The 27,005-nt window shown below is 45.6% G+C and overlaps 1 protein-coding gene across 1 annotated transcript; it reads right to left on the bottom strand.

Moving 5' to 3' along the window:
• Window positions 1-284: 284 nt before the first annotated feature.
• On the bottom strand, window positions 285-27,005 carry LOC308280641 (sentrin-specific protease 7-like). Its single transcript, XM_080754969.1, has 14 exons — window positions 26,886-27,005; window positions 26,588-26,621; window positions 24,056-24,247; window positions 22,870-23,051; window positions 21,720-21,763; window positions 19,968-20,087; window positions 18,121-18,234; window positions 16,048-16,140; window positions 12,436-12,545; window positions 7,275-7,315; window positions 6,583-6,626; window positions 5,749-5,817; window positions 4,971-5,136; window positions 285-2,449 (listed from the first exon to the last, which is right to left on the bottom strand). Exons 1-14 carry the CDS (start codon window positions 26,949-26,951, stop codon window positions 2,315-2,317), a joined length of 1,410 nt encoding a protein of 469 aa, XP_080611095.1. The 5' UTR covers window positions 26,952-27,005; the 3' UTR covers window positions 285-2,314.

Genomic DNA, 27,005 nt, shown 5'->3' with positions numbered 1-27,005 from the left:
TCGCTTCTTTGGTCGTAATAATCGTGATATGAAATGTTGGTATTGTACTAGGGGTGGGCGATATGAAGAAATATCACAATATTTTCCCAAGCTATATCAAGATACACGATTTTATCACAATTCTTTTTCACCTTGGTTTTTATGGTTAATTTTCAAGTTACTTGACAAAAACTAGCTTTGCAAGTATGTAACTCTGACAGTACACAAATGAAACCAAATGGACCCTTACGGGTCCATTTGGTTTCATTTGTACACTGTCAGAGTTAAGTGGAGACCTTGACATTTTAAAGTTTGAGAACTGATGATTTAGACCAAAATGCAGGTTTAAATTGAATTCTGCAATGATTCTTTGTATTAACGATTAAACAGGATTTTTTACAAGGCTCCCTCAATTGTATCAGGATATATACGATACGTCTGAAAAGGCATATCGTGGAGACATTGTATCGTCTCAACGATAATTATCACCGTATCGCCAACCCCTATATTGCACCATCCCTACCTCGGGCTAACATCTGGCTAACATCTGGCTAACATCTGGCTAACATCTGGCTAACCTCAGCCTAACATCTGGCTAACCTCAGCCTAACATCTGGCTAACATCTGGCTAACCTCAGCCTAACATCTGGCTAACCTCTGGCTAACCTCTGGCTAACATCTGGCAAACATCTGGCCAGGCATTTCACAGTGCTTGAGCAAGGCAGGCGTCAAACCCACAACCTGCCTTTACATTCTCTTTCATTATTTTATATTAAAAACATGTTTGTTTGTGCAAATATCCTCCACATGGAAAGACTCTGAGAAACTCTGAACACATTTAGAAAACCTTTTGTAGAATCATAAATATATTAAAGTGGTTTAACTCAGAGACTGCCCCATCCCCAGCTTACCCGCGGTTAGTCCCATTGTTAGAGGAGTTATTCCCATTGTTAGAGGAGTTATTCCCATTGTTAGAGGAGTTATTCCCATTGTTAGAGGACTTATTCCCATTGTTAGAGGACTTATTCCCATTGTTAGAGGACTTATTCCCATTGTTAGAGGACTTATTCCCATTGTTAGAGGACTTATTCCCATTGTTAGAGGACTTATTCCCATTGTTAGAGGAGTTATTCCCATTGTTAGAGGAGTTATTCCCATTGTTAGAGGACTTATTCCCATTGTTAGAGGACTTATTCCCATTGTTAGAGGACTTATTCCCATTGTTAGAGGACGCCACGGCTCCAGTTTCCCGAGGTGGGGCCGAAATTGCATTAAAAGTTTTTTTCTTTTTCTTTTTGAAAGATTTTTTTTTTTATCTACTAGTTATGTGCACTTATCTATCGCACACATTAAAAACTAAATGGTGGCAGTTCAGCTCCATGTTTTAAGGGCAGCAAATGAGTTAAACTGGTTTCTACAGGTGTATAGAACCGGTTTAGACTGGTTTCTATAGGCGTACAGAACCGGTTTAGACTGGTTTCTACAGGTGTATAGAACCGGTTTAGACTGGCTTCTACAGGTGTATAGAACCGGTTTAGACTGGTTTCTATAGGCGTACAGAACCGGTTTAGACTGGTTTCTACAGGTGTATAGAACCGGTTTAGACTGGCTTCTACAGGTGTATAGAACCGGTTTAGACTGGTTTCTATAGGCGTACAGAACCGGTTTAGACTGGTTTCTACAGGTGTATAGAACCGGTTTAGACTGGTTTCTACAGGTGTATAGAACCGGTTTAGACTGGTTTCTATAGGCGTACAGAACCGGTTTAGACTGGTTTCTACAGGTGTATAGAACCGGTTTAGACTGGCTTCTACAGGTGTATAGAACCGGTTTAGACTGGTTTCTATAGGCGTACAGAACCGGTTTAGACTGGTTTCTACAGGTGTATAGAACCGGTTTAGACTGGTTTCTATAGGTATATAGAACCGGTTTAGACTGGTTTCTATAGGCATACAAAACCGGTTTAGACTGGTTTCTACAGGTATATAGAACCGGTTTAGACTGGCTTCTATAGGTGTACAGAACCGATTTAGACTGGTTTCTACAGGTATATAGAACCGGTTTAGACTGGTTTCTATAGGTGTACAGAACCGGTTTAGACTGGTTTCTATTGACCATATTCACACCGCAGCCATCTTGGATCACATGACCACATCAGCCAATCAGAAGCTGTTGGTGTAATTGGCTGCGTTGCCACCCCATGTGGTCATGTGATCCAAGATGGCGGTGGTGGGAATGAGGTCAATAGGTCAGTACAGAACCAACGGGTCTGGTTGGTCCAGAGGTCAGAGTCGGTCAGGGGTCGGAGGTCAGAGTTCACGGGTGTGCGTCGGGGTCAGGGGTCGGAGGTCAGAGTGCGTCGGTGCATGTCCATCACCAGCTGGCGTAGCTCCGCCCTCTTCCTGCGGACGTGTTGCCGTGGGAACCAGTTGTGCAGGCAGACCGGCAGGTCAAAGTTCACCACTGGGTTCTGGGGAGCCAATCAGAAAGCAGGGTTTAAGTTAACCCATTTTGGAGGGCAAAACATTAGCCTGGCGGGGCCCGACGTCATACTGCGTTCACTCACTCATTCCTTCCCCAGTAAAGCCCTTTGCACACAGGCGCGTTTAACCGCACGGATAAAACGGACAATATAATTTTTTAAAAAGAAAACAATGATTCTCTATGACCTCATGCACACCGGCTCCGAATTAGCCATGCGACGAGTGGCTGCCGCTGTGCGTTTTTTTCTCGATCGAACCCAGTTCGATTCGTGCGTCTTGTCGCATGCGGTAACAAACTCATCACTCCTTTTATGACTCCTTTTTGGATCCGCAGCGCCGATTCCACACAGCCTTGCACACCAAATCCAATGCGTTTTATTCATGCCGCAAACGAAAAAAACGCAACTGTCCTGTGTGCAAAGGGCTTTAAGAATATGTTGAGACCAGGGGCATAGTTCTGCCGATTTAAAATGACTCCAATACGGAACTAAAACTTCCTATGATTGGCCGCTAGTTGCGCTGTTTTCCCCCCCGGCCGATCGCAAAAAGAATTGCCCTCCATTGGATCCCATTCATTTTCCCCTTTCGTTTTCTAACCTTAATTAACATTTTCATGAATACTGTATGGTTCCTATCGCTAGTTAAAATTGCCTTTCAATCACCATCATATTCGTTTTGTTGAAATGTGGTCCGATGTATTTTAAAATAAATGATAAAGTTGCGGGGGGGGGGGGGGGGCGTGGCCAACTAAACTGATACCAGCCGGCTGTGTTCTTCTTCGTGTGCTGTATTTCGAGAGGCTCCGACCACATTCTCCCATGTATCCCTGCGTTGCATGTGACCGTTGGCAGCCAATAGCATCTCTGGTGCTTTTACAATTCTATGATGGCGACACCCATATTCCAAGGGGTAGAAAGGGCCATTTGCGCTGCATAGAAACCAATGGCTTCGCTTCGTCCATATTTTTCTACAGTCTATGACGGGAACCCGTTGTGGGATAAAATCATAGACTGTAAAAAAATATGGACGGTGCGAAGCCATTGGTTTCTATGCTGCGAAAATGAGGCTTTTTTGTCCCTTGTATGGGTGTCGCCATCATTGTTTGAATGGTACCCCAGGAATCATAAGGAATGCTATTGGCTGCCAACGGTCACGTGCAACCGCAGGGATACATGGGAGAATGTGGTCGGAGCCTCCCGAAATACAGCACACGAAGAAGAACACAGCCGGCTGGTATCAGTTTAGTTGGCCACGCCCCCCGCAACTTTATCATCAATTTTAACATAAATGGGACCATATTTGCACAAAACGCATATCATGGTGATTGAAAGGCAGTTTTCTCACTAGCAACAGGAACCATAAAGTATTTATGACGATATTTTTAAGGTTAGACAATCAAAGGGGAAAATGAATGGAGTCCAGGGGAGAAATATTCTTTTTGGTACCTCGCGGGGGGAAAACAGCGCAACTAGTGGCCAATCATGGGATCTTTCTGTTCCGGGAAAGCTTCATGAATAATCCAGCCAACAACAACCCCTGGATAAAATACGTGATTTCGCGGGCAAACATCGCTATCCTTTTTTAAAAAAAACATGTGACCCCCGCATGATCTGAGGCATTTGGCTGATTATGATGGGGAAATTATCAGCCTGGCGGGGCCCGACGTCATACTGATGTCATACTGATGTCATACTGACGTCATACTGACGTCATACTGCGTTCACTCACTCATTCCTTCCCCAGTATAACGTCTGGCCTTCGCCCTATTGGCAGCTTGAAAAGTGGGCGGGAGTACTTGCCTCGACAGACAGACTCCTCTAACCAATCAGCGTAGCAAAACATCTCTCAGCCAGTCGGAAGAACGGCAAACAAACACGTCTTTTCGGCCGATGAACTCCGCTAGCACATCCCCCGTGTTCCTTTTTGCTTGTTGTAATTGTTTCCAACTCTGAAATAACTGCACTTATTGCTTGTTTTATGGTTAGAGCGTTAACTGTTACACTTGTTGCATCGCGAGGGCAGCCATTGTTGCAGCATGCATCTACATCAGGGGTTCCCAAACTGTTTTGTCTCAGGACAACCCATAAATATTTCTGTTTTAATCCGAGGCACCCCTACGGTATAATTTTCACTCCCAGCACCTTATATTTATAGCATATCGTCGTTGTCGGGTGGAAACCTTGTATGTCCAAAACCGTTCGTTTTGTATTTATCATCTAAAATATGTACTAAACTAGTGAAAACAGCCGATCTACAAGTGTTTGTAGATCGGCTGTTTTCACTAGTTTGTGCGACAGTCTTGTATGATGAAGCAGGGCTTTGCTTTACCAAAAGACGTACACATTTGAAACTTGGAGATACGAGGTTTCTGCCCGACAGTGACGATATTTTAGTGATTATACTGGGGAAGGAAGGAGTGAGTGAACGCAGATGACGTCAGGCCCCGCCAGGCTAGGAAATGATGCGATGATCGCAACAATGGCATTTTTTCTGCAAAGCGATTCTCACCTTCAGGAAGGTTTCTGCGTACTGCAGCAGGTAGAGGCCGCAGTCGCTGCTGTTGTCCTGAAGGGGGAGCTGTCGGACGTTGGAGCTCCTCATGGACTCAGAGGTGAAGAGAGACGAGGAGGAGGCGGAGCTCTGTCTGCGCTGAGACCACTCTACACACAGGTAGCTGCATGCACACACACACACACCGCACGCACACACACACACACCGCACGCACACACACCAGTAAGACTACCCTAATCGGGAGATAAGGCAGAGTGATTTTAGGGCAAAATGTGTCCAAAAATGTGTTTTAAAAAATCAGCCAGAAGGTGGCGCTAAATGGGACAGCTCCATGTTGAAGACATGAGTGTAGACATACTGTGTACCGATTTGCGTGATTTTAGGGCAAAAATTGCAGGAGCAGTGTCCAAAAATGTGTTTTGCAAAAATCGGCCTCATGGTGGCGCTAGAAGATGGTCATGTGAGAATTTGATTGGTGGAGGTTGTGGCCACGGTTGTTGGAAACATTTAAGGTTTTGGCAGGCAAGGAGTGTGTGTGCAAAATTTGGCATGGATCAGGGCAACGGTGGCGGAGATATGAGCAGGGCAAAAGTGTGACGTGTGACAGACAGACTGACAGACTGACGGACAGCTGGTCAAGGTTTTGATAGTAACTGTGACCTGACAGTCGCAACCAGGGACGTGCAGAGACTGTTAGAGAGGCAGGGGCTGACATTTATAAAAGGGCCTTTTGGTGAACATATCGAAAATAGCAGACCAGATAATAATACTTACTCCCGTAACAGCTTGCAGACGCTTTCATGACACGACCGCTTGAGAGAATCCAGGACCAGAATACAAGGTCTGCACGCACACACACACACACACACACACACACACACACACACACACACACACACACACACACACACACACACACACACACACACACACACACACACACACACACACACACACACAAAGATTTAAGGAACTCAATGTGACAGACCTTTAAGGGTCCATTTGGTTCCTCCCCAAGGATGTTTTAATTACCCAACGGTATGGGATCGCTACTCGCTTTCACAAATAGTGATTTTTAGTATTGGAATTATTCAACCTCAAAATATTCGAATAGTGTAATATTGGACAGGACTGGCCAAACTGTCAAATATTAAGTAAGCAAGAGGCGAACATTGTGAAAATAGCAGATCTACATGGCGTTGTGAGCATGTAGATCTGCTATGTTCACAATATTTATCTGTAGAACCGAGTCACATTAAATGTAATACCTACAATTCCAAGTGCTTGTCAGGGTGGGGGTCCCCAGTTCAAATATGTTTATTTTGGGGGTCACGGCCTAAAAAGGTTTGAGAAGCCCTGGTATAGAGCATTAACAAATTCATCCACCAGGGGCATTGGCAACTCATTCTTATGACTTCCTATCTAGCCAAGATTTATAAACTATAGATTTTTTAAAGAGAAAACAACAAAAAAATAAGCGAATATTCGAATTCGGTGAACAGCGTCGAATAATGACTTTGATATTCGAATATTGGAATATTTGGTGAATGCACTACTACTGGGTAAGGACAGATATGGAAGTTACGGGGATCGAACAACAGTTCTCACCTCTTCAACGGTGTCTCTCCCTTCCACCCCAGTCTGGTGCACTCCTAGAAGAAATGATACACATTAGACCAGGGCTGCCCAAAAGGTAGATGGTGCCAAGGGTGTGCAGGTAGACCACATGACATGCCTCTAAAAATATATCATTAAAATATAAAAAGAATAATGTCAATATGACATCAAGAAGGGCCTGTCAGCTCCCTTCATGGCTTCTAAAGTAGGCAAACCTCCAATGCAATACTTTGTTCAAGAGTCAGTAGCATTACAAAGAACCCCACAACCTAGCACTTCCATACAGAATGGGATGAAGACATTTCCCTCAGTATTTCCCATTTATTTCCCCCTTACAGTAAGTGTGTTTGTCTAAAATGTAACGCCAGTGCTGCTATTCCAAAGCCCCCCTCAGGCCCTCAGCTAAAACATTTTGGATGAGTAGATCATGTTGAGCTAGTCATTTTAAAAGTAGATCACACATCAAAAAAGTGTGGGCACCCCTGCATTAGACCATGTCTGGTACACTAATAGAAGAAATGATACACATTAGACCATGTCTGGTACACTCCTAGAAGAAATGATACACATTAAAATTAAATCAGTTACCTTTAAATAGTAATAATAACAATAACAACAACATAGATAACACCACTACTACTACTAATAATAATAATAATAATAATAATACTAATAGTTCTTACAGGGTGTGTGGAGGTGGAAGGTTCTCCTCTGGATCTCAGAGCTGCAACACAGAACACAACACCAGTCAGACAGATAATACACAAACTTTAGGAGGAGATGGTAGCCAATCAGGAGGGAATATGGGAAATGGGACAGATCCTATATATTGTTATCCCTTACTTACCTCTGGTGAGGCGAGGTCTCTTGTTATTAGTACCTTATATCTTATTATTAGTATATCGTATATTGTGGAAGTGAGTGAAATGAGACGAGCAGACGGAGTATGAGAGTCTCTGATCTTTACTTCCAAACAATTCAAGTTACACAGGCAGGTTCACCCCTCCCTCTAGTAACCTCGTATCTCCTCCCATACCACCCAACCAGTGTCCATTCTGAGGTGAGATACCTCCACCTAGCGTCCACCACACAGGCCCCCCCCGAACGCTCAGAATTGGCATTACATGGAACACATTAAACATTTTACCAACCCCCCAAAACAATACTACACCCCGTGTCAATAGTCCTTTTTAGGAGGTCTGACCACCCGGCCAAAACGACTGTATTTCACAGGCAACGTGGAAAGTTCAGGAGTCAGGGCAGGGGGGCGTCCCCGCCGCCGACGCGGAAGGGTAGGGGCCTCCATGGATGGAGAACATGGGACAGGGGCAGACTTGGGTGGCCGGCCGCGACGTGGGGGCTGAGCCAGCTCCACCGGCTCGTCTGGGATCACATGAGCAGGCTTGAGCCGATTGACTGATATCTGCTCCTTATTCCCCCCCATGTCCACCACAAAAGTCTTTGGGCCTGCCTCCAGGACCCGGAAGGGCCCATCGTAGGGAGCCTGCAGCGGAGAGCGGTGAGCATCATGGCGGATGAATACATATCTGGCAGCCATCAGGTCCTTCGGAATATAAGACTGGGGAAAGCAGTGATGCGTGGGAACTGGGGCAAAAGCTCTCGCTGCATCCTGGAAGGCGGACCGGTGAGATGTAGTGGCCCACGGTGTCGAGGGACCCGGGAGGAACTCCCCAGGGACCCTCAGTGGTTGACCAAAAACGAGCTCCGCTGAAGAGGCCTGCAGGTCTTCTTTCGGGGCCGAACGCAGTCCCAACAGGACCCACGGCAGACGGTCGATCCAATTGCTGTCAGTGAGAGTGGCCCGGAGAGCAGCCTTCATAGAACGGTGAAAACGCTCACACATCCCATTGGCCTTTGGGTTATAGGCTGTGGTACGGTGGAGTTTCACCCCAAGTCTCTCAGCCACAACGCTCCACAGCTCAGAAGTAAACTGAGATCCCCGGTCCGAAGTCAGGTCCAATGGAGTGCCGAACCGGGTCACCCAGCTGGAGATGAACGCCCTGGCCACCTCTGCAGTCGTTGTAGAAGAAAGGGGAACAACCTCCGGCCACCTGCTGGTCCTGTCCACCATGGTGAGGAGGTGCGTGAAACCTTGGGACGGGGGCAGCGGGCCAACCAGGTCCACATGGACATGGTCAAACCGCCTCTCAGGAATGCGAAACGGCTCCAGGGGGGCCTTAGTGTGACGGTGTATCTTGGCCCGCTGACACGCCACGCAGGAGGCCGCCCAGGCCCTGACGTCCTTCCTAAGGCCTGGCCAGACGAACTTTGCCCCCACCAGCTTCACCGACGCTTTTACCCCTGGGTGTGAAAGAGTGTGTATGGCATCAAACACCCGGCGGCGCCAGTCAGTTGGAACCATGGGGCGTGGCTGGCCAGTGGAGACATCGCAGAGGAGTGTGGCGCCGCTGTCGTGAAATGCCACATCCTCCAGCAGTAGTCCGGTCACAGCTGTCCTGAACGCCTGAAGGTCTGGGTCAGTGAGCTGGTCAGCGGCCATAGCTGCATAATCAATGCCCAAGTGCACAGGGCTGATGTGTGCCCGGGAGAGGCAGTCCGCCACTTGATTGTCTTTGCCTGCCAAATGCCGAATGTCCGTAGTGAACTCCGATATAGCGGAAAGTTGACGCTGTTGACGCCCTGACCACGGCTCTGTGGTCTTGGCCATGGCAAAAGTCAAGGGCTTGTGGTCAACAAACGCAGTGAACTCCCGACCCTCCAGCAGGAATCTGAAATGACGCGTAGCAAGGAAGAGGGCCAGGAGCTCCCTGTCGAATGTGCTGTACTTCCTCTCTGTGTCACGAAGCTTCTTACTGAAAAAAGCTAGAGGCTGCCAGGCACCAGACACCCACTGCTCACACACCGCCCCTACTGCATAATCGGAGGCATCGGTCGTGAGAGCTATGGGAGCAGCAGGAGACGGGTGCGCCAGCATAGCGGCGCTGGCCAGAGCAGCCTTGGAGTCCTCGAAAGCCTTGATCCGCTCCGGGGACCAGTCCACGCCGTCGTTGTCTTTCTTCCCCTTTAGCGCCTCGTACAGGGGGCTCATCAAATGAGCCGCATGGGGTATGAACCGATTATAGAAATTAATCATGCCCAGGAACTCCTGGAGAGGCTTGATGGTGGGGGGGTGGGGGAAATCAGCAATCGCCTCCACCTTGGCGGGTAGAGGAACAGCCCCCTGAGGAGAGACATGGTGGCCTAAGAAATCAATGGCCGGCAGGCCAAACTGACATTTGGCCGGGTTCACAATAAGCCCATGCTCGTTGAGCCGCTGGAACAGCTGTCGTAGATGTCCCCGATGCTCTACTGCAGATGTGCTGGCCACTAGGATGTCATCGAGATAAACGAACAAGAATGACATGCCACGCAGCACAGAGTCCATAAGCCGCTGGAAAGTCTGCGCTGCACCTTTAAGACCAAATGGCATCCGCAAGAACTCAAACAGTCCAAACGGGGTGATGACAGCAGTCTTGGGCACATCGGGCGGGTGGACCGGCACCTGGTGGTAACCCCGCACCAAATCTATCTTAGAGAAGATGGTGGCCCCCGACAGGTGGACGGAGAAATCCTGGATATGCGGAACCGGGTACCGGTCAGGTGTAGTGATGTTATTTAGTCGACGGAAGTCGCCACACGGGCGCCACTTCCCATCCGCCTTGGGGACCATGTGGAGAGGAGATGCCCAGGGACTTTTGGATCGGCGCACAATGCCGAGCCGCTCCATTGTGGCGAACTCCTCCCTGGCTATTGCCAGCTTAGCAGCGTCCAAGCGGCGCGATCGTGCGAAAACTGGTGGCCCCACAGTGGGGATATAATGTTCCACGCCATGCTTGGCGACAGCGGCAGAGAAGGTGGGGACTGTCAGAGCCGGGAACTCGGCAAGTAGGCGCTGGTACAAATCCCCTGTGGCGAGCATATTGGCCAGGGCAGGCGGCCCGGGCCCCCCCAGTGTGCACGGGTATGTGCCAAATGACACAGAGTCAATGAGCCGCCGGTTTGCAACGTCAACTAACAGTCTATGAGCACACAAAAAATCAGCCCCCAGTATTGGCACGGACACAGAAGCAACAATAAAGTCCCAGCTAAACTGATGCCCATTGAAACACACAGTCACAACCCTAGTACAAAACGTACGGATGGCAGTCCCATTAGCCGCATCCAGCGGTGGTCCATGTGCGTTTCCCAACGTGTCCGCGGCAGATGCAGGCAGGATGCTCCTCTGCGCGCCCGAATCCACCAGCAGGCGCCGACCCGAAAACGTGTCCTCAATAAACAACAGCTCATTGATAACGCCAGCGCTCATAGCCGCTAACGAGCGCCGGCTCTGGCGTTTCCCTGGTTACCAAAACAGCATGGTGGAACACAGCGCTTCGCCTTGGTGCCAAAACGGCGATGATAATAACACAGTCCGCTGTCATCATCCCTCCGCGTCTGTTCCCTGCGCTCCGACACAGCAGCCACCGCTGGATCCGAGACAGCAGCCGCAACGTACTGGCGAGAGGCCAGCAGTATCCTGTCCGCTTCCTCCGCTAATCCACGGAAATCCTTGGTGCGCACGAGAGGAGAGATGGCCAGAGCCGTGCGCACTGGAGTCGGGAGTTGCCGCAGGAACAGTTGTATAAAGAGAAACGTAGTGTCACCTGAACCCAAAAGTGCCAGCATGTTCTCCATTAGTTCAGTAGGTTTACTGTCTCCCAATCCGTTGAGTGACAGCAGGCGATCTGCGCGCTCCTCATCGGATAGCTGGAACAGACGCAGCAGCTGCTCTTTCAGAGCGTTGTATTTTCCGTCTGCTGGCGGCTCCCTCAGGAAACCCATGACGCGGCGGGTGGTTGAGGAATCCAACGCGGCGACGACATGGTAATACTTGGTGTCATCCACCGTGATTCCGCGGAGGTGAAACTGTGCTTCAATATGTTGAAACCACGGGGCAGGATCATGTTGCCAAAACTCAGGCAACTTGATTGTCGCCGCATACACTGCAGGAGCAACGACAGGAGCAACGTTCTCTCCGTTCATGTTCTTAAACTAAGCGTCAAGGTCACCACTGTGGAAGTGAGTGAAATGAGACGAGCAGACGGAGTATGAGAGTCTCTGATCTTTACTTCCAAACAATTCAAGTTACACAGGCAGGTTCACCCCTCCCTCTAGTAACCTCGTATCTCCTCCCATACCACCCAACCAGTGTCCATTCTGAGGTGAGATACCTCCACCTAGCGTCCACCACAATATCTTATTATTAGTATCTTATATCTTATTATTAGTATATCTTATATCTTATTATTAGTATATCTTATATCTTATTATTAGTATCTTATATCTTATTATTAGTATATCTTATATCTTATTAGTATCTTATATCTTATTATTAGTATATCTTATATCTTATTATTAGTATCTTATATCTTATTATTAGTATATCTTATATCTTATTATTAGTATCTTATATCTTATTATTAGTATATCTTATATCTTATTATTAGTATCTTATATCTTATTATTAGTATATCTTATATCTTATTATTAGTATCTTATATCTTATTATTAGTATATCTTATATCTTATTATTAGTATTTTATATCTTATTATTAGTATATCTTATATCTTATTATTAGTATCTTATATCTTGTTATTAGTATCTTATATCTTATTATTAGTATCTTATATCTTGTTATTAGTATATCTTATATCTTATTATTAGTATCTTATATCTTGTTATTAGTATCTTATATCTTATTATTAGTATCTTATATCTTGTTATTAGCATCTTATATCTTATTATTAGTATCTTATATCTTGTTATTAGTATATGTTACTAACCTCTGGTGAGGCGAGGTCTCTTGGCTTCCTGTTCTTCATGAGTCGTCGTTTCCTCAACACGGTCTTTTATCAGGCCGGGGAAACACACCAGCACCAGGAACCAATGGGAGCTGAGAACATTAGGAGAACATTAGAGGAACATTAGGAGAGAGGTCTAGAGCAGTAGCCTGGCGGGGCCCGACGTCATCTGCGTTCACTCCCTCATTCCTTCCACAGTATAACGTCTGGCCTTCGGCCTATTGGCAGCTTGAAAAGTGGGCGGGAGTACTTGCCTCGACATACAGACTCCTCTAACCAATCAGCGTAGCAAAACATCTCTCAGCCAGTCGGAAGAACGGCAAACAAACATGTCTTTTCGGCCGATGAACTCCGCTAGCGCATCCCCTGTGTTCCTTTTTAATTGTTGTAATCGATTCCAACTCTGAAATAACTTCACGTATTGCTTGTTTTATCAATTCAGCGTTAACTGTTACACTTGTTGCATCGAGGGCAGCCATTGTTGTTTTGAAAATGCTGCAGTAAATGGCAGCATCATTTTACGTCACCATCTACACAGGGACCAATCAGGGGAAGCTTTTCACTTGTTGTCAGGAAGACTACGTTTGTTGTGCGGACAGCAGTCACTGATTGGCCCCGATCAGAAAATAATCAGGATACTCGCTGCCTATACCCGGAAGGCCAGACGTTATACTGGGGAAGGAATGAGTGAGTGAACGCAGTATGACGTCAGGCCCCTGCCAGGCTTCCAGGGACTCTGTGTTCCTTTATGGGGGTCTAAATTGACCCATACAAATCTGTAACCCTCAATTTTTTATCCCACGATTTGTGTAACCAATATTTTTCACCCAGTGCCAACTGCCTAAGCTGTAATCCTGGGCTCTGCTGGCAGAGCCCTGAACTGAGCTCATGCATGAGGAGTGAGCAGGCCGCTTCTTATCACCCGACAGGGGGGGAGCTTCCTCCAGTTGGACGTAGCGCGTGGAAGGCACACATTATTCCAACCAGTTCCTTTCCCCTCCATCAGGCGCCCCGGCTGGCCAGTGGGAGGCATTATTGAGACCAGGATTACTGCATGTTTTGCGAGGAGACATGGGGAGAACATGCAAACTCCACACAGAAAGGCCCTTTCACCAACCCCACCTTTAGGGTGTGGGCACTGATGACGCGGAGGAGAGAACACGCCCACAGCGTCGCCCGGCGGGAATCGAACCCAGGACCTTCTAGCTGTGAGGAGACAGTGCTACCTACTGCACCACCGTGCCCCCTCAAGTCTGTAACTCTGACAGTGAACAAATGGAACCAAATGGACCCGTATTTGGACACTGTCAGAGTGAAGCCCTTTGCACACAGGACAGTTGCGTTTTTTTTTTGTTTGCTGCATGAATAAAACACATTGGATTTGGTGTGCAATGCTGTGTGGAATCGGCGTTGCGGATCCCAAAAGGAGTCATAAAAGGAGTGATGAGTTTTTTTACTGCATGCGACAAGACGCACGAATCCAACTGGGTTCGATCAAGAAAAAAAAAAAAAAAATGCACGGCCGCAGCCACTCGTTGCACAGCTAATTCAGATCCGGTGTGCATGAGATCATAGAGAATCATTGTTTTTTTAAAAAAAAATGAAATTGTCCGTTTTATCCGTGCGGATAAACGCGCCTGTGTGCAAAGGGCTTTAAAGGACAACTTTGTTTTTTTACAACCAGGGTTCATATTTTAGATTGTACCTGTAAGTAGAAAAAAGAGAAGATGAGTGTTAAAACGTTTTCATTTACTTCTTTCTATCATTTTAGTGATTTAAATGACATTGATTTCAGTGGGTGGGGGCATGGCGTACAAGTGGATAAATAAGTCTTTAGACAAAATAAACCCATTCCCAAGATGCACCACAATCTTTCATGGGCTGGTAGTGTTACTGTAAATAGTAATAAAGAAATTGACGGCTTGCAATCACAGAAAATCAAGCATTGCAGATTAGAGATGCAATGTATGGCTCTTTGAAGTGAGCCAGAACCATGGATCTGGCTCACTTAAAAGAGCCGTTCAAAAGACATTTGGCTCTTTTGGCTCATTGCATATTTATATATTTTTTGTTGAAACATGAATCCACAAGGTGGCACGGTCTGGCACCACATTCCTCTGCTGACAGTTGAGATCACAATTTTGTATTTACCCTTTTTATAAAACATGTGTGTAAATTAAGCTACCTTGACTTGTGTTATTCATGCAACACCTAAAAAAACAAGCGACGTATATAGCCAGGATTTACCAACTGGCTAGGCCTGGCACAATGTGAGCTTGTACATCGGCTATTTTAAAATAGCAAACATTTAAATATTTACAGGGACATAATACAGTCATATGTCATGGAAGTGGACTTCCCAAGCAATATGGAGATGGTTTAATCATAGAAATCGCTTATTGACTAAGCTATGATCAAATCAAACTGTAGTGTCTTAATTTGCTTCCTAGATAGCTGCACATCGCCGCACCGCACTGCGTCGCGAGCCAAATGAACGGCCCTACTCCGCAAACCGGATCCCATCGTTCACTTCAAAGAGCCGTTCAAAAGATTCGATTCGTTCGCGAACGTTGCATCTGTATTGCAGATGCCATCGCACCCCAAATCATAACTGACTTTGGAAACTTCCCACTGGACTTCAGAAGGTTGACATTTCTCTAATCCAGGGGTCTTCAACGTTTTCAGGCCAAGGACCCCTTAGCTGAGAGAGAGATGAAGCAGGGACCCCCACAACCTGTTCATAGATTCCATATAGTTTCATTGTTTGTGTATTTAGGATTCATGTCAATTTGTGTTTTCAGATATTTAACCACTTGAACCGTCAATACTTAATAAACTTGACCTTTCACTCTGTACTTAGTCTGCTCTTTTTCCCCTCTACACCAAACCTCTTTGCCAAAAATAGTCGATCTACAAGCTCACAACGCCTCGCGCGAGCTTGTAGATCGACTATTTTCTGTTAAAGTTCTCCGAATATGGACGCTAGGGTTCAAGTGGTTAATATATCACATAAAGATTTGAAGGACCCCCTGTAGTAACTCTGAGGATCCCCTAGGGGTCCCGGACCCCCTGTTGAAGACCATCGCTCTTGTTTTGAGAGGTCTTGTGTAATATTGTAATATTTTGAAATCTGGACGTTTGATATTCATGAGCTGTATGTCATAAAACATTCTAAATGTGTCAATACTACTGACCAATCACAATCTGACTGCTGCTCTTTGCAATTAGAAAAAATCACACCCGTGTGAACTGAGCGGTGGTTTACCCACCTAGTCTCAACAGCACCCTCTTACCCACCAACCCCTCCCCCCTTCCCCCCTGTGTGTGTGTGTGTGTGTGTGTGTGTGTGCGTGTGCGTGTGTGCCTGGCCTGGCCTGAAAACAGCGCCCCTCCCTTAACATGTGTGGTCAAAAAAGGTACTACACCACAGGCTTCAGGCTACATACAGACCCACCCACCCACCCACATACAAACATACCTACACACACGGCCACGCTATGGAGACGGTGTGACCACCGCTCAAAAAATAAACAGCTTTCTTAAAAAAAGAAAAAGAAAAGTGTGATGTGTTTGCGTGTGGGGGTGTGGCCTTACGCTTGATTGACAGGCACAAACAGGAAGTCTTTGTCGAAGATGTCGACGTTCCGAGTCCAAGTCTTCACCCTCTGATGTCTGCCCACTCTGTCCCTGTGCACACACACACACACACACACACACACACACACACACACACACACACACACACACACACACACACACACACACACACACACACACACACACACACACACACACACACACACAGTGTTTTAGACAACAATGAAGATGCTGTTCCCATCAATACCCAGCAGATGTCACCCTTTCACCTTCTACTGGTGTCAAGAAACCTTTAGCTCAATGTTAACTCTTTTACCGCTTCGAACGTTAACGCTCGTCCCAATTCTGAACGCGGCTCAAAGCCAATAGGAACGCTCGTTCTTTTACCTTGTCTGATGACTGTAAGCTGATGATAACCTGACTTGCGTCAGATGGTGGCAGTAGTGCGTAGGCTACCGCCCTACTTTACCATCTGAGATCTCTCGGTGAGAGTTAATAACACTCGTAAAGCCCCGGGCCGGACCAATCAGCGGCAGCTACAGGCGGGCTCTGAGCGGCTCTGAGCCAATAGAGTCTGACTGCAGACCACGTGGAAACCCAGGAGGCAGATTCTGGGTGGAACGTCACGCAGACAGGCCAATACACTCCCAGACTGTGATAGACAGACGGCCCCATCCAATCACCTGCTAAAGAATTTGAAAAAATGGCCCGCCCCTTACATCGGGTCTGCCTGAGAGATCCCAGATGCTAGTAAGCAGAGCGGTATGCAGCCAGGCATACGCGCTGCTGCCATTATCTGGCGCAGTCAGGTTAAGCTGATGAGGGGTCGCGCTGATGTGTACAGTAAAAAACATCTCCCGTAATGCTGCTCTCAAATCTCCACCACACGTAAACATCAATGATGTCCAATTCACTTCACCTGGCTGTTCTCTGTGGATCTGATCTAGATTATGCATTTCTATGCTCTGAACGACGGCAAGCGGAGCGGCCCAATAGAGGGTATGCGCATGCATAAAATGAATGGCAAATCGAGTGCTAAAGTGAGTGGCACAGTGAGTTTAACGCCGTTTAATGCAATCAGATAGGACTGTTCTGTTTGGATGTTCTGTCAAGGCAAAAAAGTATTTTTTGCCACTCAGTAGACATTCCCGCATAACTTCCTGGTATGATGTCACACGCATACCCTCTATTCAAACCCATTCTTTGCATAAGGCTGCCCTCTGCCGCCAGCTGGGCTAAAGTACACACATAATAAATAAAAATAAAAATACATCTTTTGAAAATAATGAACAGATCTTTTTTCTATAACATCGCAAAGGTAAGCTGCTTTTTGCTGGCACCAGACCAAATAAATAAATAATAAATCTGTCATTAGAACTTTTTTTTCAAAGATTTTTTTTTCAAAAACATTTTTTGGACCTCCAGAAATGTATTAGGCATGATCGCGATCGCGAAATTGCATGTTTAACCCCCATACCAACCCATTCTTTCAAACATGGCAGCCATGTTTGTTTACATCTGAAGAAAACATAATGGCTGATAAATCATGAATGCCTGAACGGATTTCCAAGCGGATTTTTTTGTTTGAAAGCTGTGAACACACGTGGTGCATCATCTAGGCATGGGCGTGCACTTTTTACACAATTGCGCAATTACATGGAAGTCTATGGTAACCATGGCAACGTGGGACATTGAAGAGAAAAAATCATAGAAACATAAGTGTTCACATCAACGGAGACCAAATCACTTCCTTGTTATTTTCTGTGGATCTATTGCTCTGAAGCGATTCAGTGGTCTGAATGGATGGCAGGCGAAACGGCCCATTTCACATTCATTCTTGCATGAGGCTGCCCTCTGCTGGCAGTATGGCCAAAGTACATGTGTAATCAGAAAAAAAATATAGTATAACATTGCAAAGGTAAGCTGCTTTTTGCTGGCACCAGTCCCAATAAATGAATAATAAATCTGGCAGTAGAACTGTTAAAGGTTCTAAAGGGTCTTATTAAAGGTTCTAAAGGGTCTTATTAAAGGTTCTAAAGGTTCTTATTAAAGGTTCTAGAGGTTCCTTACAGAGGTTGGGGTTCTTCCTCGGTGGTTCTCCTCCTTGTCAGCTGTCTGTAGAAGAAGCTGCTGAAGATGTGACAGCGTTCTGACATGGTTCCTGAACACTCTAACAACAGATACCTGGGGAGAGGAGAGGAGAGGAGAGGAGAGGAGAGGAGGGGAGAGGAGGGGAGAGGAGAGGAGAGGAGAGGAGAGGAGAGGAGAGGAGGGGAGAGGAGAGGAGAGGAGAGGAGGGGAGGGGAGAGGAGAGGAGAGGAGGGGAGGAGAAGAGGGGAGGAGAGGGGAGGAGAGGAGAGGAGAGGAGAGGAGAGGAGAGGACATTATGTAGCAAATACTAACTAGAAAGATGCAATTGGAAATTGCAAGTGTGGTTGCCTATGTATTGATCAGGGGTTCCTAGATCAGTGGTTCCTAGATCAGTGGTTCCTAGATCAGTGGTGCCTAGATCAGTGGTTCCTAGATCAGTGGTTCCTAGATCAGTGGTTCCTAGATCAGTGGTTCCTAGATCAGTGGTGCCTAGATCAGTGGTTCCTAGATCAGTGGTTCCTAGATCAGTGGTTCCTAGATCAGTGGTTCCTAGATCAGTGGTTCCTAGATCAGTGGTGCCTAGATCAGTGGTTCCTAGATCAGTGGTTCCTAGATCAGTGGTTCCTAGATCAGTGGTTCCTAGCCTGACACTCAGTCTGAATTGACATTTCGTTTCACTCCAGTATTCAGTATGAATTTCTGGGATGGGCGTTGCCAAGGAGGCAGTCTTCTGCGATTGGTTCACCGTCTGACCAACGAAACAGTAGCAAAGCAGATGACGTAGTGTTGTTATGTGTGGCTGGCTAGTGGCTAGCATGTTGCTTGCTAGTGCTACTTGCTAACCAAAGAAACAGGCAGAAAAGGAGCACTAAGAACTAGTAATCAAACACAACATAACATGCCTGCTACTGGTGTTTCATAGCGAGATCGATACGATCGCATATTCCTGCGACGGGCGACGCGATGTGCGGTCCGGTACGGCGGCGGCGCTTTGTTTACTTGGAAGCGCACATGAGTTCTGGGAAACCCCCACCCACACTGATCACAAGACGCTGATTCACGACGCTGATTCGCTGTACAGATTTTTGAACGAGGAAGGCCTCTTCAATGAGAGCACTTCTAGACCCCTGAATCGCTGAAACAACATTTTAAAGGGGTGTGGCTAGCGATTCAGGGTCTGGAACTAGGCTAGCCGTGACGCCCAAAATAAGCAATAAAAGTCAAAACTCTGTGATTTTCGGGATAGGCACCACGGACATGAAAATAACCACTTTGGGATAGGCTCCAAATGAGTTTTAACATATCATAAATGAATTAACATATCATTAACACATCGGGTGCCCCTGGATTGCCCCATTCATCCCCTCTTGCTGCCCAGGCCCACCACCATTGTATTGAATCCGGCCCTGTTGCGTCAATGCATGCGTCATGACGTCACTTGGTCACATGAGCGTAGACAGGATGTTATTGTGTAACTTACTGTATGGACCAGTGTTGATCATAGCTGTTCATTGCCGATCAAAATTTGGACATTTTGCCGCACCCCGCCACAGTTTTAGCCATAAAACAAACATCAGAGATAAAGGACGTTAAAGATGGGGAAATGCATTGGAGTATATGGAGAAAAACGGCCGCGCGAAGCTCTCAGCGCCGACTCGAAGCGACTAGCGGCTAATGGGCTACATCCAGGCGCAGCCCCAACCCAACGGTGAGATTTAAAGTTAATACTGTAAATACAGTAAACACGTCAACGCGTCGTGGGCCTCCAGCGACATCAAAGAGATTGGCGTGTAGACACCTCGTGGGCATCCCATGAGATAACATACTTCAGGTAAAAATCGATGATAACGTCGTTCAGGAACTCTCCTTCGTCCAGACAGGACAGATCCTCCGTCGTTACCGCAATGCGACCTTTGGTACCAGGGGTCAACGGGTACTGGATTAACCTGCCCACACACACACACACACACACACGCACGCACACGATAGGATCATTGATTGATTGATTATTTTGTTAGACAAAAGTGGAGAACAGTTCCAGTATAGTCAATACAATAGACATGTAGTACAGTACAAGTACAGTTAAAGGTATATTCAGTGATTGTATTTCATTCAAATAAAAATATAATTGGTACATTTTCCATTCATTCTCCTCACTAGAATGTGTGCTGACCATATAAGGACTTCCTCCGTGTTACGAGCATAGCTAGTTTCGGTTTTCAGAGGTGGCCAGCCAGTCCTCGACCAATCAGGGTAGAGTATGGCCGTAGTTAACCCTTTCCAAGCCACGGGGAGCCACTTAATATTAAAACCGTTTTATACCGGACATCTGAGCAAGGAGTCTCAGCCGCTCCATCTTTTACCGTACTGGGTCATTAAAAACGAAATAAATGATTTTTATCCGAAAATCGGCGATCGTCTAACCTTCCCTAGTCACCACTCGTCCATCGATAGCTCATGGCTGCTCTGACATGAAGCAGAAGTGACGTCAGGTCCATTCCTTCCAGAGGCTTCCCAGAAGCCACCCATTTACTGTTTAGACGATAACATTAGCATAGCTGGAGTGCTAAGGGCTAAGCTAGAAAAAATGGTCACATCGACTATTCTTGGATTATATGCTTGGATTATATGCGACGTTCATTCTCTCTACATCGCGATGTAGAGAGAATGAACGTCTTTGAATGGATGTCTTTATGCTGTCAAAAGGCTAAACCCAGAATTTGAACAACATGTTTGTTTATTTAGCCTATGACAATATTGTGCTACTGTAAACCTTTCTGTAAAGCAACTTTGGGTACTTAGAAGAGCCGTATATAAAGATGAGCTATTGTGGAGATGATATACCATCTTTTTTTTAAATGCGGGTTGCGGGGCGGGCGGATTCGTTGATTTATATATTGTTCTGCGGGCGCGGGCGGGCGGGTTACGTTCCGTGCACGCTGTGGGCCGGGCGGGTTAGAAAAAAACCTGACCCGCGCATCACTAGTGTGCACGCTGTTCACAGCTTTCAAACAAAATAAATACGATTGGAAATCCGTTCAGGCATTCGTGAGATAGCAGCCATTATGTAAACAAAGATGGCAGCCATGTTTGAAAGATGGGGTTGTATGGGGGTGAAACATGCAAAATCGCGATTGCAATCATGTTTACTAGATAGAATGGGGTCCAAAAATAATGTGTCAAATATAAAAAAATAAATAAAAAATAGGTGAAAACTCGTCAAACTCGTCATAGGCAGAGTGGACCCATTAAAGGGGAAGACCACCCATTTTCAATATTGAACTATGTCATGAATATACCTTAGAGGAGTTGTGTGGAAATAAAAAAAGGTTCCCCCCCTTCTGTGTTGCCTAGAACTGGAGGATTGATTTTGTCATCAAGTTGTAATTTGCAATACAAACCCCAAAATCAATCCTCCAGTTCTAGGCAACTCAGAAGAGGGGGAACTTTTTTTCTATTTCCACACAACTCCTCTAAGGTATATTAATGACACATAGTTCAATATTGAAAATGGGTGGTCTTCCCCTTTAATATAACTCATCATACTTGTCATGAGTCAACGTAAGACGTGAAAATACCTGACACAAGACGTAGAAGCCCTGCTTCTGAGTCTGGTGCTGACCTGGAGAGACAGACAGACAGACAGACAGACAGACAGACAGACAGACAGACAGACAGAAAGACAGACAGACAGAAAGAAAGACAGATGTTACCAGTAAGACTCCCTAATCGGGAGATGCAGCATGATTTTAGAGCAAAATGTGTAGGAGCAGTGTCCAAAAATGTGTTTGAAAAAAATCGGCCTGATGGTGACGCTATATGGGACAGATCCATGTTGATGACATGAGTGTAGAGCAAGTGTGTACCGATTTGAGTGATTTTAGGGCAAAAATAGTAGGAGCAGTGTCCAACAATGTGTTTTGCAAGAATGGGCCTCATGGTGGCGCTAGAAGAGGGCCATGTGAGAATTGATTTGTGGTTTGGCAGCCAAGGAGTGTGTGTGCAAAATTTGGCATGGATCGGAGCAACGGTGGCGGAGATATGAGCAGGGCAAAAGTGTGACGTGTGACGTGTGACAGTACACTGTCCTGCTGTGTTGTTAATTAAACAACCAGTCATCAAATCCTGAAGCTTTCTTTTCCCCCTTAGTGTTTCTGAACAAATACATTTGGGAACAATTTCCGCTATATTTCACTTTCTAACATGTTTGGAGTCATTTTAACCCGCAAATACCTGGAATGCGCTCAAGTCGTGTTAGATTTTAACCACTTTAACCATCAGTTTATGTTTTAACGATTGAAAAGCAGATCTACAAGCTCACAGCTCGACACAGAGTCCTGCGCTGCAAGCTTGTATATCTTCTATTTTTGAAAAATCGTGAAAATGTGTGCAAATCCTTGAATATCTTTGACCCGACTTCTAAATCCTTCTTCTATATCAGTGGTTCTCAAACTTTTTTCATGTCAAGGACCCAAAAATTAAATGTATTTGGCTGCGGACCCCCCATCTCAAAATGTGTTGTTCCAGGGACCCCCTAGAAGCAGAGATTTGAGTTACAAAAGTTTGCTTTGAAAAATATATAAAATGTGTACACATTTTCACGATAAAAAAAAAAAAAGCAGATCTTCAAGCTCGCAGCGTGGCTGCGAGCTTGAAGATCTGAATGGGTTTACGCACACGCACACACACACACACACACACACACACACACACAGTGCTGTGTCTCACCCCAGTGGTGGTGCAATGCCCCAGCGCCGCCAGCAGGTGGGGGTGTTTGTGCATCAGCGACAGGCCGCGGCTCACGTCCACCGACGCAGTACTGCACATGTCCAGCAGAGAGCGCAGGAGAGCAGCCTGCAGCGCCGCCAGCGGAGAGGCCAGCTCCACCAGTAGGAAGGGACACGCCCCCTCTGAGAGGAAGGAACAAAAGAAAACAGAAAAAAACTTGATTTACGATATTATCGCGATAGCAAGATATCTCCAACCCAAACATCTATTATGCTGCGGCAAAACATTCGCCGAAAAAATAGACAAACTACAAGCTACAAGCACGTCTATTTTTTGCAACGCGTTGTGAACTTGTAGATCGGCTATTTTTTTTTGGGGCAAAGAGATTTGGTATTTCCAGGTACCTTTTACCAATATTCTAGAGGGTTTAAATGGTAATATGCGGCTCTGCAAATAAAAGGTTAATTGAGGACGATATCACCATAAATTAAATCTCCACGATGTGTTTTTTTAATCACAGTAAACGATAATATAATATAGAGGGAACAGGATATGATATACTGGTATATCCAGAGGTTCTCAACCTTTTCAGGCCGAGGACCCCCCAAATAAATCATATTTTAACCGGGGACCCCCAAAATAAATTGTATTTTATCCGGGGACCCCCAAAATAAATTGTATTTTAACCGGGGACCCCCAAAATAAATCATATTTTTACTGGGGGACCCCCAAAATAATTCATATTTTAACCGGGGACCCCCAAAATAAATCATATTTTAACCAGGGACCCCAAAAATAAATTGTATTTTAACCGGGGACCCCCAAAATAAATTGTATTTTGACCGGGGACCCCCAAAATAATCATATAATCATATTTTAACCGGGGACCCTCAAAATAATCATATAATCATATTTTAAACGGGGACCCTCAAAATAAATCACATTTTAACTGGGGACCCCCCAAATAAATCAGATTTTTACTGGGGGACCCCCAAAATAAATCGTATTTAACTGGGGACCCCCAAAATAATCATATTTTAACTGGGGACCCCCCACCCTGACGAGCACTAAGAGTTGAGACATTACATTTATCATAACACGGTTCTAATGTGAAGATAGCAGATCTACATAATATGCTCACATCGCCTCGCGTGATTGGCTGCCGCAATGACCGCCCTGTACATACCTCGGCTTGTGATTGGCTGCAGCACGGACAGCTCCGTCTGCAATAGGCCGGCCTGGCTGTCCGTCACCCACAGGAAGAGCAGGGGGGCGGGGCCACCGGTGGCCACGCCCTTCTCCCACACCCCGTAACCACGGAGCTGGGTGGTCACCACGGCAACCGATAAACACTCATCCTCGCTGTCACTGAGAGGACCTGACGGACAGACGGAGAGAGAGAGAAACAGACAGACCTGTTATGTGAAAACATGCCCATATGGACATTACCAAATATGGACATTCCGGTTATATGTCTTTAATATTGATAACATAATATCCTTACTAATGTCCTTAATATTGACAATATAGGAATCTCCATATATGGGCATAAAACGTATGTTAATTAGTAATGCCAAGCAGGGCCTTGGTGAGTTAGGGCCTTGGTTTGATGCCTGTGGATCTCCATATATGGGCATAAGGGGGTACCCTAACATTCTCATTTTCGGCCTGGGATTTATGACATCAGAAATCTCCATGTATGGACATAAAAGGTTTTTTTTTTTCTTTTTCTGGGAATGACCATATATGGACTTTTATACCCTGAGAAATCTCGTAGCTTGTCTGACTGTCAGTACAGGAAGTGATGTCACGTGACATCCTTTTTATGCCCATATATGAGTCATTCTGTACCACATCACTGTGACGCACTGACATCACATGACATCACTTTTTGAAAACGGCAGATCTACAAGCTTGTGAGCTTGTAGATCTGCCGTTTTCAAATAGCCAGGGTATAGAAGAGGACTAAAGTGCATTAATGTATGTTTAATAATATAATCATTTATATCTGTAAAGTAACTAGTAACTAAAGTGTTCAAATAAATGTAGTGGAGTAAAAGTACAATATTTGGAACCGAGATTTAGTGGCGTAGAAGTAAAAGTATTGGAAATTTGAATTATTCAAGCAGACACTTCAAAATTGTACTTCAAAAAGTACAGTACTTAAGCAAATCTACTTTACACCACTGCTTTTACTGCTATGAACGAGCGCGCTCGCCCGATTATTCAAGTTGTCCGGCACCGCGGAGAGGAGAGCAGACAGAATTCCCTTTATCAAGATTTCACTCAAGTCAAATGTACCTAAAAAATTACGCATTTTAATCGCACTTAGTTTTTGCACCACAGAACCTTCAGTTTGGGGCATACCGATCATAGCGATGCACCAACCAAGCAGAGACAACAAACGCAAAGGGAGAAGTAGCCGATCAGAGCGCTTTGCTTGGCCCAGTGGATGTGAAATTTTGATTAAAAAAACTCACTCGTTGATTCACTCGTACTACAAAATGTGTTTAACTTGAAAAAAAAAAAAATCTTCTCAGGTCATATATCGATGTGCGATTAAAATGCGATTAATTGCGATTAATTAATCACAGAGCCTGTAATTAATTACATTAAAATTTGTAATCGCATCCCAGCCCTAGTACCTATATCATCCACACAAGTAGGCTATGTTTATAATAAACATAGTTAAGTTGTATGTCACCACCAGCCAGTCAAAGAAGGATACGATTTGAAATTCAAGTGCGACTGATGAAAAACACACGCCACGAGTCGCCTCCTTCTCGAATGTGGTGATTAATCAATAACCAACTGGATTTAATATTGCCCGTCTTATTAAACTAGACCAGGTCAACCTGGTTGTGCCAGACCCCCTGTCTGTCATCATCATTTATGACATCATGCCTTTTGTAGGCATGTCATCATCATGTCATCATCATATATACCCTTTATATAGAAAACCCGGACCGACATTTGCTTATGTAGGCCTACCCATTTCATGGGTCTGGCAAAAATACAATGCCTTAGATGGCGTCTTTTGTAACATTGAAGGCAGCTCTCCATCAAGCCAAGGCTCACGTTAACGCAGGCATTTGTGTTGGGAACACTTGTAGGAGAAAGTGTTTCAGACATGGTAGCAAACTACTTTATTTTTAATTTTGGCTGCTGACTCTGATTGACGACCGTCGTCAATCAGAGTCAACTATCAGTTGACTCTGATTGACGGTCGTCAATCAGAGTCAACTATCAGTCAGCTATCAGTTGAGCGGAGCAAAAGATGAGCAAATCAAGGTGATTAGCGAGCGGGACGACAGCCCTCTAGTCCAGTCATTTTAGGCCAAAATTAGGCTAAACCACAAACAAATTGCAACAGTAGCAACAAACTCAACTGATTCTGTATCCTCAATATGTCCTTAGTGAGGGAGAAAAAGTCCCAAGGAATCCCATCAGGGGAAAGTTTTGAAAACGACCTACCTACCTTCACTTACGAAAACATTACTCCCGAAAAATCTGCTTTAAGTGGGATGTGAGGGGTCAAACTAGGGGTTTTTAATTATTCTGAATCCATTGCAAGCATTTGGTTTGCACGAAAAACATTCCTTGGGCAAGAAATGGCCCCTCAAAACGATGGTTTAGTAATGAGTCATCAATTTTCACAGTCTTTTGGGGTCCGTCAGACAGACAAACAGACAGACAGAGAGAGATGATGATTACTTACCTTTCAGAGGTAGGTTGATGCCTTCTTCTGTGATCTAAAATGGACAGACAGACAGACAGGGGCATTAACGACTTGTGATTTTGGCAAGTCGACTCGACTCAGTAAAAAGTTGAGTTGGAGTCGACTTTATCGTTTGATGACGAAAATCAAATCGAATCGTGACCTTAGCATGGAAAGTTGAATTGAATGGTGGATCAGGCAAATGGAGACAGACAGACAGACAGACAGACAGACAGACAGACAGACAGACAGACAGACAGACAGACAGACAGACAGACAGACAGACAGACGGTCTCACCAGCATGTCTCCATGGGAACAGGCACTGAGCCCACCCAGCAGAATCCTGGAGAAGCTCAGCTCCATCACTGAGGAGGACGAGGGACCCCCAGAGGAGGGACCCCCACAGGGACCCCCAGA

This window comes from Nannobrachium achirus, assembly GCF_963921795.1.
Source record: "Nannobrachium achirus genome assembly, contig: SCAFFOLD_292, whole genome shotgun sequence".
NCBI lineage: Eukaryota > Metazoa > Chordata > Actinopteri > Myctophiformes > Myctophidae > Nannobrachium > Nannobrachium achirus.
The sequence above is the reverse complement of the archived record's forward strand: the minus strand, read 5'-3'. Positions and strand labels throughout refer to the sequence as shown.